At 45.0% G+C, this 12,320-nt stretch overlaps 1 protein-coding gene across 13 annotated transcripts in view; it reads left to right on the top strand.

The window, feature by feature from the left end:
* Positions 1-11,519: 11,519 nt before the first annotated feature.
* BICD1 (BICD cargo adaptor 1) overlaps positions 11,520-12,320 on the top strand; it is a 177,139-nt gene continuing 176,338 nt past the window's right edge. For 3 of the 13 annotated variants that reach the window (XM_013173047.3, XM_013173049.3, XM_048058651.2), the window contains exon 1: positions 11,568-11,968. In XM_013173047.3, the coding sequence (XP_013028501.3) occupies positions 11,756-11,968 (213 nt within the window). In that variant the 5' untranslated portion in view covers positions 11,568-11,755. Of the gene's footprint in view, positions 11,969-12,320 lie in introns of all 13 variants that reach the window. The other 10 variants (XM_013173046.3, XM_013173048.3, XM_013173053.3 and 7 more) reach the window with 7 other exon arrangements.

The raw sequence follows: 12,320 nt of genomic DNA, 5'->3' as shown, positions 1-12,320 counted from the left end.
ATATTTTTGTTCAATCCTCTCTATTGAGACTGTAGAATCTGGAGCACTTGAAGCCCCAGACTGAAGTGAAGGCTGCAGGCTGGGGAAGGCTGCTGCATTGTAATGCCAAACAGCTTCTTTCCTGACATCTATTTCCTGTGAGAATGGGAGCACCAATGTACTTTTGGCTGCATTTCCTGAAGGGCCAGGAAGGGAGGACCCAATTCACTCTTTGGTCATTCCCCAGGACATTGCTGACAGGGATCAGAGTGGCAGGTTGCTGTTCCCGATGGCCACAACCAGTAGACTAATCCTTTCTACCTTCAGTTCTCTCTCTGATGTGCTGATAATCCCCTTTTGGCCAGTCAGCGAGGTCACATATTTTTCCTATACATTTTTTTAATTATTATTTCCTATACATTTTCCTTCTTATTGTCATATTCCCAAAGTCATCCTTCCATCCCTGTTTCTCCTTTTCTCCAGTTTTCTAGTTGTCATCTGTTGCAGGTGGAAAAGAAATAACAATGAGATACTGCCAAACTCAACTTACTTAGTTGACCAAGTGAGTGATAGGTAGTTTCAGGAAAAGCTACACTCACCCACCGCTAGCTGAGACCTTCGCTGTGCAGAGAGTTGGCACAGTCAAACCCAGGGGAATGTGGCACTTGCCCAACCCGACCTGCCTCAGCACTGGGTTCTCGGCAGCAGCTCATAGCCTGGTTCCACCTTGAGCAACCTGCTTCCATGCAGTGTTGGACACCCTCAGAGCAGTGCCCTCCCTGAGTCTCTATTCCTCTCTAATGCTAGGGGGTTTAGAGCTAGATGTTGGCACAGACCACCAGCCAAATCTGTCCCCAGTGATACCACCTTTCCAACAGTTACAGGTGTTGCTCTCCTGTCATTTGTTGACCCATGGCCTGTCCTAGGGCTCACCACACTCAGGCATCTGCATTATCCTATTGGCCATGGATCATTATGATCCGTCTTTCAACTTTGATCAAGGCAAAGTCATGATACTCCTTTAATATCTTTATTTTTAAACAAATAAATAGGTAAATGTGTGTGGGGGGAGGGTGTTTAAACCCTGTTATGTGTTTACCTAGCACCAAATCTCATCTCCTTGTTGTAACAGGCAATGAAAAAAATATTCTGCTTTCCCTTTTCTCTGGATAGCTGTGAAATGTACCCGTGTGCGTGCATCTCTTCCAGCTTTCCATGGATCAGTCAAAGGACGACAGTGGTGATATAAGGTCAGCCAAGAGATTTACCTCCTGACCATTCCTATAAGGAATTCCTTGTTCCAAACATGTCTCTCATCCTGCTAATTCATTTTCAAAGCATGTTTCTACTCTGACAGATCCCTTGCAGAGAGAATCTGTGACAAGTTTACAAATCAACTTTCCCTTCTGCATCTAACATCAGTAAACTGCCAAATCTCTTAAAATGCAGCCATTTTCTCACAATACTAAAGAGAATGAATTCTCTTAAAGAAAACTAGGGAGGAGAGGACAGTTAGTATTTAGCTTTCTCCCTTAAGCTGGATGCTTGTATTGTCTTCTCCATGGTAGTTAATGTTCTAATTGAGGGATGTTTCCTATTTATTCAGCTGCTTTGATCAATTGGTGGCAGGCAGCAGAGCAGCTGAAAGTCAGGCAGAAGCAGGAGGACGACCAGGTGCCCATGTTTATTTTCCCATGGTTGTACTGATTGCTCCAAAATATCATGTTTCTTCCAGGTAAGTGTATTGTCTCGTTTGCAGAGATTGTTCCTTTCATTTCATATAGATAAATGGGAAAATAGTAGCTGCCTGAGTTTTCAGACAGCCTGAAAACAGTAAGATTGATGAGCTTATCCATCTTAAAAGGTAAAATAAATGGTAATTGTTAAACATCAAAGTTAAATACTATCAAGATACATTGATGCAATGATGCAAAGCAGGCAGAGAAGAGAGCTATGACCAGAGACAACACCAGTGGTAGGACTCAGCTGCTCTACATAACTGTACGATCTGGTACCACACCTAACTTTGCTTGTAAATGGGTTTTCTGGAAATACCATCACTCATCTGTATTCAGTGCAGAACAGTGCGGAATAGTTACTTTGCAAGTTGTCCTATATAGCTGAGTTGTTCCTGCTTTTGACAAGCCTATTTTGGGACTTACCAAGAGCTGAATGGAAATACTGCTCTCCTTCTCTTTATGTCCTGTTCCACGAGCAGAATTACTCCTTCCATCTTCTCCTATATAACCCACATTTACATTTGCCTTTCACAGGATGTCTCTAAAGCTTTTCCACATAGTATCTCCAGGAGCTCGTAGGGGAAGCAGTAGCAGATGGGTAGCTTGCATCAAAGGAATTACCATCTGTTATTTCTCTTACCAATTTTGTGCAATACTGGCAAGAGTTTGATTGTTTCTCCTAGTCCCCCTTGAACCATTGCTGCCCAGTTGGGCAAACAAAGGTAGGCAAATATCAGCATCCCTCTTGCCTTTCCCCCTATTTATACCAATAACTCCTATAAGGAACTGTAACATTCATCACCCAAAGGTGTTTGGTTATTCCCCACTTCCCAGGCTCCACATGTTTAAGATCCATCTGCTGCACTTTCAGAAACCCCTAATCATCCAAGAAAGAATGAAAAAAATCTCAGGAGACAACCTCACAGAAAGTCTCAATTAATTCTATCACCCTCCCAAAAGTGGTATTACTTTTCGGGAGGGGCTCTCGCTCCGTGGGATTGTTTTGCTCTACTCTTACACCTCATTGTTTTTCCCATCTAGATTCATTTGGATAGCTGTTGTTAAAATGTGACTCCCTACCCTTCTAGATTTGCTCATTGACAGGGCTTGCTTTTGAAATAAACGTGCTCAACCTAAAGTCATTACTCTGTTTCCCACCAGACAAGCTCTAGGAACTCAGTCATGTTATCTGCTCTGTAAGGTCAGGAGTGGCAACTGCTGTGTTCTCATTATGCCTTGCTAATTTGCAGGTTTAGCTACTGTCCATGTCACTTGGGCCTCGAAAGCCCATTTTTTATTTATTTTTTAAAAAAGTTCTTGGTTGTAAGGAAAAGCTGGAAGCAGATACCAGCCAGTTTTGACCTGTCTCAGAAAGTATAACGCAAATCAAAATAGCTCAGACTATTGTGGCAAAGCAAACCCTAATCATCTCTCCCCCAAAACAAGTCACAGAGGAAGTACCATTAGGATTTTTATTAGATTTCATTTTTTTTGAACAGTTGGATTTGACAACACAGAATAATACGATTATGAAATGAAAAAGTATTGATAGCATAAATTAAGTTATTGAAAAAAAATATTCTAGGGAGGTTTTTAAACAGTTACTCTTAGGATACCCTGCTGTGTGATAGACTAGTCATTCCACCCAACAGATAAAAAGAATGAATGGAAATATCCACATTGAAGTCAATCTCCAGGTCAAGATCTTAATCTCCTAATTATGCTTTATCTCCTCTGTTACCTGATGAAAACGATTGTAGCTCTGATCCAGATGTCTTCTCTGTAAGCCTTTATTTTGGTGTTTTAAATATATATTGCCTGATCTGTATTAGGTATTTTGAGGAAAATCCAGAAAAGAACAAGTTTACAGGATACTGTCATAAATCTACCTTTCTAAAATGCTACACTCCCTGGTTATAAACTTAACATAATTTCATTTGTGTTGTGTGTTCTGTATTCATTGTAATGTGTTTTTGAAAGCTGCATTTGAAAGAAGGCCAAAGCCAACCCACTCCTGAGTGCTCATAGTAGCTTATATCTCTTTAAAAAACAAGCATGTCTTTTTCATTATCTGGATCAAATTTTCCTAATATTATCAACACAACATTATAATTAAATTCCACATAAAACTTTCAGTTTTTCTCTTGGCCATCATAATCTGTAAATGTTTTTAGCCATTGATGCATGATAAGAATTGCAAGACAAATGCTAGCTTTAGTAGAAATAAGTGCTTTTTGAAGCTACATTTAATAGGCACATTGCAGATCCTAGGTTTTCATTTCAAGACAAGGCACGTTGCTGAATACAAATTTCTTCCTCTCCCACACTAACCACTTATGAGGAGAAAAATCAGTTAAATGGGACCATAAGATGCAGTTTGTTTTTTATTTCATAGTCAGCTTCCATTTCAAACACAGGATCTACCCAATCATCTGAGTTTGCCAACTGTTTTTGCCCATGCTGTGCTGGCAGGAGAACTTTGGCAGAGAGTTGACATAATAAAAGGAAGCAGGAGACCGGAGGATGTGATGTACGGCCTCATGTCACTTCCCAGAAAGACACTAAAGAAGATTGAACAACTGACTTGTGAGTGTCTGGAAAACAACACATTGGGTTTAAAGAGTGCTAGTGTAGAATTGCCAAGAAAAGAGGGTGTCAGCCCAGTCCCTCTCTGCTTGAGCAACTGGCCGGGAGGGTAAGTGGCAGCCAAAAGGTGCTGTTTTGTGGAAGGACCGGCTGCTCTGCACAGCAGAGACCCTCTCTAATCTCCGGAGATACCCATTTTGGAGGGTCATTACCAACGGCTTGGTTGTGGTGTGATGGCTTTAGACAAAGGCGCTGGGGAGCAGCTTTTGATTCATCACTAAGTGACGGCCAACAGATTCTCCAGTGCAGACCAGGTCAAAGTGGCAAGTTCAGTAAGTTGTGAGTTTGTTTTATTTTCCCAGGTTTCTAAATGGAGATTTAAAATTGCGTTTCATCCTGCATCCAGAAATTGAGCCCAGCCTGCATGGTTAATCACAGATTTATATGACTTTGTGGATGCCTCCATACTAGAAACAATTGCAGGCCTTTTAGAGGATGTGCAAAAGAGGATATACAAAATGATCTTGACATACTGCATACATGTTCCAAAATCAACAAGATGAACCTCAGCAAACATAAATGCAAAGCAGTAAGTGGCTGAAAAAGCAGCAGGGCAAAAAATGATCCTGAAGTTACAGCAGACTTCAAAGTATGTGCTCGTTAATAATGTGAAGTTGCTTCTTAAAAAATCAGATGGAGTACTGGGAGGGTTACACTGGCAACACGGGAGATATTTGGCCCATGTTACTGAGTAGTGGAGAAGCCTTCTGCTGGAGGGACTATGGTCAGCCTGGAAGAGCAAGACATAAGACCATTCAGAAAAGGTCATCCAGAGATTTAGAAGGAATGATTCATAAGGACAGTCTGAAGGGTTTGAGGAAAAGCTGGAAATTTGATTGATGAAGAAAAGGGAACAGTACTCAGACATTTTAAAAATTGATGAAAAAGGCATGGTGTTTACCAAAGGATAGGAGCAGATCTGCTTGATATGTAGTTTAGAAAATTGAAATTCTACATTAGGAATGTTTCTATTTGTGATGGTGGTGGTGAGATATTGGAAAAGGCTTTGAAGGCCTGTTGTATCCGTCACTGAGGGTCTTAAGAACATGCTAGGTAGCCCTTAAGTATGAACGGTCTAGATATGTTTAATCTCACCTGCATGTGGGATTGGACTTGATGACCCTCTAAGATGCCTTCTAGTCTTCCACTTCTCTGTTTCTAATGCAGAGACAGAGCATCTAAAGACTTCTTAGGAGTGACTGACAGGTGGAGATGCCAAAGAGTGACCGCAGAAGGTGGGAGGGGAGGGGGCAAAGTGCAGCCAGACAGTAGCAGAGACACTTGCTACTGCTCTGCTGAAGCTCAGAGGGGGGAAGTGGATCTGAAATTGTTGCTGCTGGAAGGATTCAGTCTCCAAAACACAACCTACTCTGCCCTCAGTGAGAGCAGCAAAGGGTACCTGGTTTTCCAAGGGTCTGGTAATATTAAAAAGTGTTTCAAAATATGGTTATTTTGCCCATCTCTCATAAAAATCTGCTGTCCTGAGCAACCTGCTAAATTGCAGTTTGCCTCAGCCCTCACTATGTTCATTCTCTGGGCAATGGATATTTCTGTTGTTCATCGAAGATAAACTACATTATCCCTCCTTCTGGTTTTAAGTCTGTCCAGTAAGAAACAGCTTACATTGTGACACTGGTTTATCTGGACTAAATTGCTGAGAAGCTGTTTGGACAACATATTCTAACTGGACAGGTATTCCTTGTATCACACAAAAGTGCCTAGTAGCTTAAATAGGCACAATAACCCTTTCTATGTTGCTTTTCGCCATTTCTTGTACTGTAAGACCCTGCATGGAATGGTAGAACTGTGTCCTGGGTCTGAAGCCCATGGGCAATGATGTCAAGGAAAAGAATCATATGATGTCCGTGGAGATGAACCAAGACCCATGCTCAATGCACGCTGAAAGCAACATCCTTTCAAGCTGGGGTGATATTACTCAGTTTAACAGAACAACAGCGCACATCCTTTGCTATTGGCTGTAGTATTTATATTCTGTAGGAATTGTGTTGCTGTTTGGTTATTGCTGAATATGTTTTCTAAATGTCCTTGTGCTTTATTTTTTCATAGCTTTCCTGTAAAAATAATTTTTGTTTCTCTGCCCTCTACTCATTGCATACAAAACTTACACCAACCACTGTTCTACTCGTTTGGATTCTGTATGTACTACATCAGTGGTTTTCAAAATTTTCAGGTTTTTGGAGTGCAAAATTATTCTGGTGGAGATACAAGCCCCAGTGTGCCAAGTTTAAGCCCACCTGACCATAGGGTTAAATTTTTTTGTTTGTTTACCTTTCCAGCTTCTTAACAGAAATTTAGATAAGGACACTGATGTTTTGAAAGCCTTTCTTTTGAACACTGATACTCATGTTAATCATTATAACAACATTACCTTTCATTATATGCATTATTGTTTATTAACTCTTTTGCTTAGTTTCTCTTAATGTCCTTTATAAATGAATTTTCTTAAAACCTATTACCATTTTTATTGCACTGTGATCTTTAAATATCTCTTAAAATTTCATTTCCTTCTCAGTGCCTCCCTTTTATCTCTTGGCTGGTCATTCATTACAAATACGTTGCGTATATTCAGTGCTCAAGAAAGATGAAGCCTTGGCAGTATAAAAGTCACTTGTTTATCTCCAAAACACAGCATAGTTGCAGTACTGGCTTCCTTCAGTGCTTTGTTCCTCTTTTATTTTTCAGGAAACCAATCCCATTCCAACTAATGACAACAGATTGGTCCTCATACTTTCATACTTTTTTTTTTTGTTTGTTTAATTTGGACACTCTGGCAAGCCTGCCAAACACTACTAATTAGCAGTTGTTACATTTGGACTCCATCCTGGTGAGATCCTCCATGCACATGGACTCAGAGTGATTTCTGTGCATGCTGTAGGTGCAGTGACATCTGCAAGGGTGGCTTTTATAGCTGCATTTCTGCTAAGATGTAGAACCAGTAGTTCATTTCACATAGGTCACTAAATAATTCTTAATTGCTTTAGAGTTTAGATAATACTACCTTGAGCAAGGTTTGAAACACATCATTTTGCCTGTCTTTGAATCTGTTTGTTTCAAAAAATGTGCAACCAGAATGGCATTTTTTGGTAGTGGAACCTACTATCTTTAGTCTAAGAGTCTACCAGTGTAATGTGCCAGGATTTCAAAGGACAATTTCTGTTCATGAAAGAAATGCAATTATAAGGAAGCTTGTTTTATGAGGGCATGCTGAATGTCACTAAATGACTGTAAAGTGTTTTGAAATATTCATGTGAGAGGGGTGCAGCAGGGCAAAATGAAGGAGGAATAACAATGCAGGGTGCTATGCCAATCTTTGGTAAGACTGGAGCATGTATTTTGATTTTTTTGAGGCAGAAAGCATAAAGCATTGCAGCAGGACTTAAAACAATGTGAAGTGATGCATATTTGTGCAGCGAAATTGTTTAAAATACCTACATCATCGTTTAGGGCTATCTACAGTAATAAATATGCTCCAAAAAGTACCAGATCTGTGGCCTGACACCAGCACTTTGCTGGCACTACCGTGCAGTCATAGAATCACAGAACACCTTGGGTTGGAAGGGACCTTAAAGACCATCCAGCCCCACCCCCCTCCCATGGGCAGGGACACCTCCCAGCAGCCCAGGCTGCCCAAAGCCCCATCCAGCCTGGCCTTGAGCACCTCCAGGGATGGGGCAGCCACAGCTTCTCTGGGCAACCTGTGCCAGTGCCTCACTACCCTCTGAGCGGAGAATTTCCACCTAACCTCTAATCTAAATCTCCCCTCTTTTAGTTTAAAACCACTCCCCCTTGTCCTGTCATTATCTGCCCAAGCAAAAAGTTGCTCTCCATCTTTTTTATAAGCACCCTTTAAGTACTGAAAAGCTGCAATGAGGTCTCCCCAGAGCCTTCTCTTCTCCAGGCTGACCATCCCCAGCTCTCTCAGCCTTTCTTCATAGGGGAGGTGCTCCAGCCCTCTGATCATCTTTGTGGCCTCCTCTGGACCCGCTCCAACAGCTCCACATCCTTCTGGTGCTGGGGTCCCAGATCTGGATGCAGCACTCCAGGTGGTGCCTCACAAGGGCAGAGCAGAGGTGCACAATCACCTCCCTTGTCCTGCTGGCCACCCCTCTGTTGATGCAGCCCAGGATGCAGTTGGTCTTCTGGGCTGCAAGTGCGCACTGCTGGCTCAAGTCAAGCTTTTTGTCCACCAGAACCCCCAAGTCCTACTCTGCAGGGCTGCTCTCAATGATTTCTTTTCCCAGTCTGTACTCCTGTCTGGGATTGCCCTGACCCAGGTGCAGCACCTTGCACTTGGACTTGTTGAGCCCCATTAGGTTCACACTGGCCCACTTCTCCAGCTTGTCCAGGTCCCTTTGGATGGCATCTCTTCCTTCTGGTGTATTGACCACACCACTCAGCTTGGTGTCATCTGCAAACTTGCTGAGGGTGCACTCGATCCCACTGTCTATGTAGTTGATAAAGATATTAAACAGTACCGGTCCCAGGACAGGCCCCTGAGGGACACCACTTGTCACCAGCCTCCACCTGGACATAGAGACATTGACCACCTCTCTCTTGGTGCAGCCTTCAAGCCAATTCCTTATCCACTGAACGGTCCACCTTTCAAATCCATATCTCTCCAATTTGGAGATCTGATCAGTCACTTTCATCCATACATATACAGGCAGTCCAGAAAGCAAGAGTCAAAGGAGATCCTGCTGTTGCAGTTGTGAGGTACTCACTATAGAATGACCACCTTTGGGTCACTTTCTTCTTTCAAAATGTCTGTCCCCATAACTAAGATGCTATTTATAGGATCATCCGTCCCTTCTAATCTCCGCAGAGTCGGGAATGAGGTGAACCAGAATTCCTTATATCAGGGAAAAGAGCTTGAAATTTTTTCAGAGCCATCGGCAACATTAGTAGTTCATTATAAATACAGGAGGAGGAGTCTGGAAAGTAGAGTGTGGGTGCCAGTTTTAAGCCCCGATGAAAGCTATAGATGCAAAAGTTGGGATTCGTTTAATTAAATGTGTATGTTGGAATGTATACGTCTGTGTCTGAACTGGCCACGCCAGGTCCTCTGTAGTCAGTAGAGAAACTGACAGCGGACAACTCTGAGGCATGGTTCATTTCATCCTAAAGAAGACTTTAGAGCAGTAGACTTCTAAAACAAAGGCAACTCTCACCAAAGGAGCAAGATTTGATGGTGTGTACATGAGGAGGCATGATGCAGTCTTAATGATAGCAAATGACAGGCATGTTAGGTGTTTTCAGGTTGGAGTAGCTAGAGGACTTGCAGTTTATGCAAACTCTCCCCCGGCCCCTGTGAACTTCTGCACAGTGCACATCAGCTGGACTTCACTCCTCCTCCCAATTTTAAAAGGGAAGATTCTCCCTAACTTTCTTGTGAGGTATTGCAGAAAAATGACACATTTTAACGAGCCAGATTTCCTCTCCAGGGCACAGATGTTCAGACATGTGGTGAGGCTGCCCTTGGGTTACGAGTGAGATTGTCAACTAAATGATGTATATGGAGCTACACCAAGGACAGATTAGCTATAGGCATCCTGTTGCTTCAGCCTGTTTCCACACTGCCTTGAACCAACTGCTCATTTTCAGCACTGGTCTTAAGGTGTTTTCCAATCTGTTCTTGAACGAAATTTCACAAAGTGTTTGTTTTCATAATGACCAAAAGCTGGTCAAAAGCTGAACACAGCTAGACTAGAACATCCAAAGCTCTCAAGACAACATCATTTTTGTTTGTGTTTTTTGCTAAGATTTGTGGAGTGTTTCATCCTCTTCTAAGGAAAGGATGGTGACGTTAGGCATGCAGTTGGAATTACAGTTGGAATACTGTTTTTTCCTCCTTCATTTTGATATTCAGCCATTGGTGAGAGCCACTCACTCTCCTTACCTATTAATATGCATGCTTGTTGCTTTCTCATTAATATTACTCTTGTTTCTGCACTAGAATTCGTTAAAAATGAGCATTTTTGGAAGGTACAGAATTGACAGAACATCTATTACTTTACTTATTTTTTTTGATTTATGTTCTCTAGGCAACAAGAAGCAGTGTTTATGCAGGCTAGATTACAGTGTGTTAGTTATGTATGCATGTATGGATAGATGCTATATACTGTATGCACATATCGTATGACTAGCATCGGAGCTTCCATTTGCAGATCTCAAAGCACTTTGCTGAGGAGTCTAGGCATTTTTATGTCTTTCTCAGAACATGGGGAAGCTGAGGTAGAAAGGTGATGTGGTTTGTTTAAAAGGAAGAAAGAGAATCTATGTCTTTGATTTCCAATACAGTGCTTCTTTGGTGGACCCTGATATCCATCTTCAATACATAACATCTTTTTTAAAAAGAAAACCATCTTCTGTTTCCTGGAAATTCTAAGTCAATTGTTAAACTTTGTACTTTAAAGGCCTGGTTTTGCTAGTATTAAAAAAATAAAAGTTTGTTGAGCATGAAAACCTGTTCCTGTTAGTACTTATAGCAAAGCTTGGTCGATACCGATAGGATAAGGTCTTTGTTTGCAGGCCATAGTTTCAAGAAACAATAAATTTGGGCTTAAGACTCCTAGTACCAAATCAAAAAGGCTGTGATGCGAGACATTATAACATTGATCCTGGCTGAACTCACTCTTCCAGTTCAGATATGCAAAGAGCCCCTAATCCGACGTGTTAACTTTTTACTGGCGGGCTTTGTGCGGGATCAGTTACTGTCTGTCTGCACCACCCCAGTTTTGTGCCGGGCAAGTATCATCTGTCTTTCTGCAGCCAGCATAAAACTGACATAATCCCCGCACCGGGAGGGTCCCGCCAGCCGGCGGCAGCACCCGGCGGGCTCGGGCAGCGCCGTCCCCAGGCTGCCTCCGCCTGCCGGGGGGGGGCACGCCAAACCCCGGGGCGCCGGCGCCTTAAAGAGCGCAGGGGAGGGACCGTGCGGCGGGGAGGCGGGGGTGCGGGCTCCGCAAGCAGCAGCAGCGCCCCGGCAGCAGCCGCCGCCGCCGCCGCACCGAGGCGCGCTCCCGCTGCCGCCTCCCCGGGCCGCGGGGCTCGCCCGGCCCAGCCGCCCCCGCCGCGGGCAGCCCCCCGCAGGGCCGGGGGAGGCGAGAGCGGCGGCGGGGTCGGGGGCGGCTTGGGCGGCGGCCCCGGACCCCATCCCCATCCCCATAGCCATCCCCAACCCATCCCCATAGCCATCCCCAACCCATCCTCAACCCATCCTCATCCCACCCCCATCCTTATCCCATCCCATCCCTGTCCCCGCCGCCATCCCCAGGCCGCCGGTGCCGGTGGCGGTGCCGGTGCCGCCCCCCGGCCGCGCCCGCCCCCTCGCTGCCCCGGCGGCCCGGCGGTGCGGCAGAGCCGGCGGGGCTATGGCTGCGGAGGAGGTGCTGCAGGGCGCCGACCACTACAAGAGCGAGATCGAGCGGCTGACCCGGGAGCTCTCCGAGACGACCCACGAGAAGATCCAGGCGGCGGAGTATGGGCTGGTGGTGCTGGAGGAGAAGCTCACCCTCAAGCAGCAGTACGACGAGCTGGAGGCGGAGTATGACGGCCTCAAGCAGGAGCTGGAGCAGCTGAAGGAGGTGAGCGAGCCCAGGCTTTTGTCTCCCCCCGCCTCGCAGGGCAGCCGCGGGGGCGCCCCACGCGTGTCCCCGCCTGAGCCCCTCGCCGCGGGGCGAGCAGAAAGGCCCCGAGTGGCCGCGGGGCTTGGCGGGGACGGGAGGAGGGGGTCTCCGGGGAGCCGCGGCCTCCGGGACGGCTCGCACAGCGCCGCAGCCCCCCGGCATCGCCTCCTTATCCCCGCCGGAGCCGCAGCTTGGGGCACCGGGCGTCTGCGGCACCGGGGTGCCTCAAGCCATCGCCGCAGCGTTGTGTGCGGAGAGGGGATCGGCCGGCACGGAGGATGAGAGCTCGGCAAACCTAGGGTGTATAGGC

Source organism: Anser cygnoides, chromosome 1 (assembly GCF_040182565.1).
Source record: "Anser cygnoides isolate HZ-2024a breed goose chromosome 1, Taihu_goose_T2T_genome, whole genome shotgun sequence".
NCBI classification, from domain to species: domain Eukaryota; kingdom Metazoa; phylum Chordata; class Aves; order Anseriformes; family Anatidae; genus Anser; species Anser cygnoides.
This window is presented reverse-complemented; position numbering and strand designations above follow the sequence as displayed.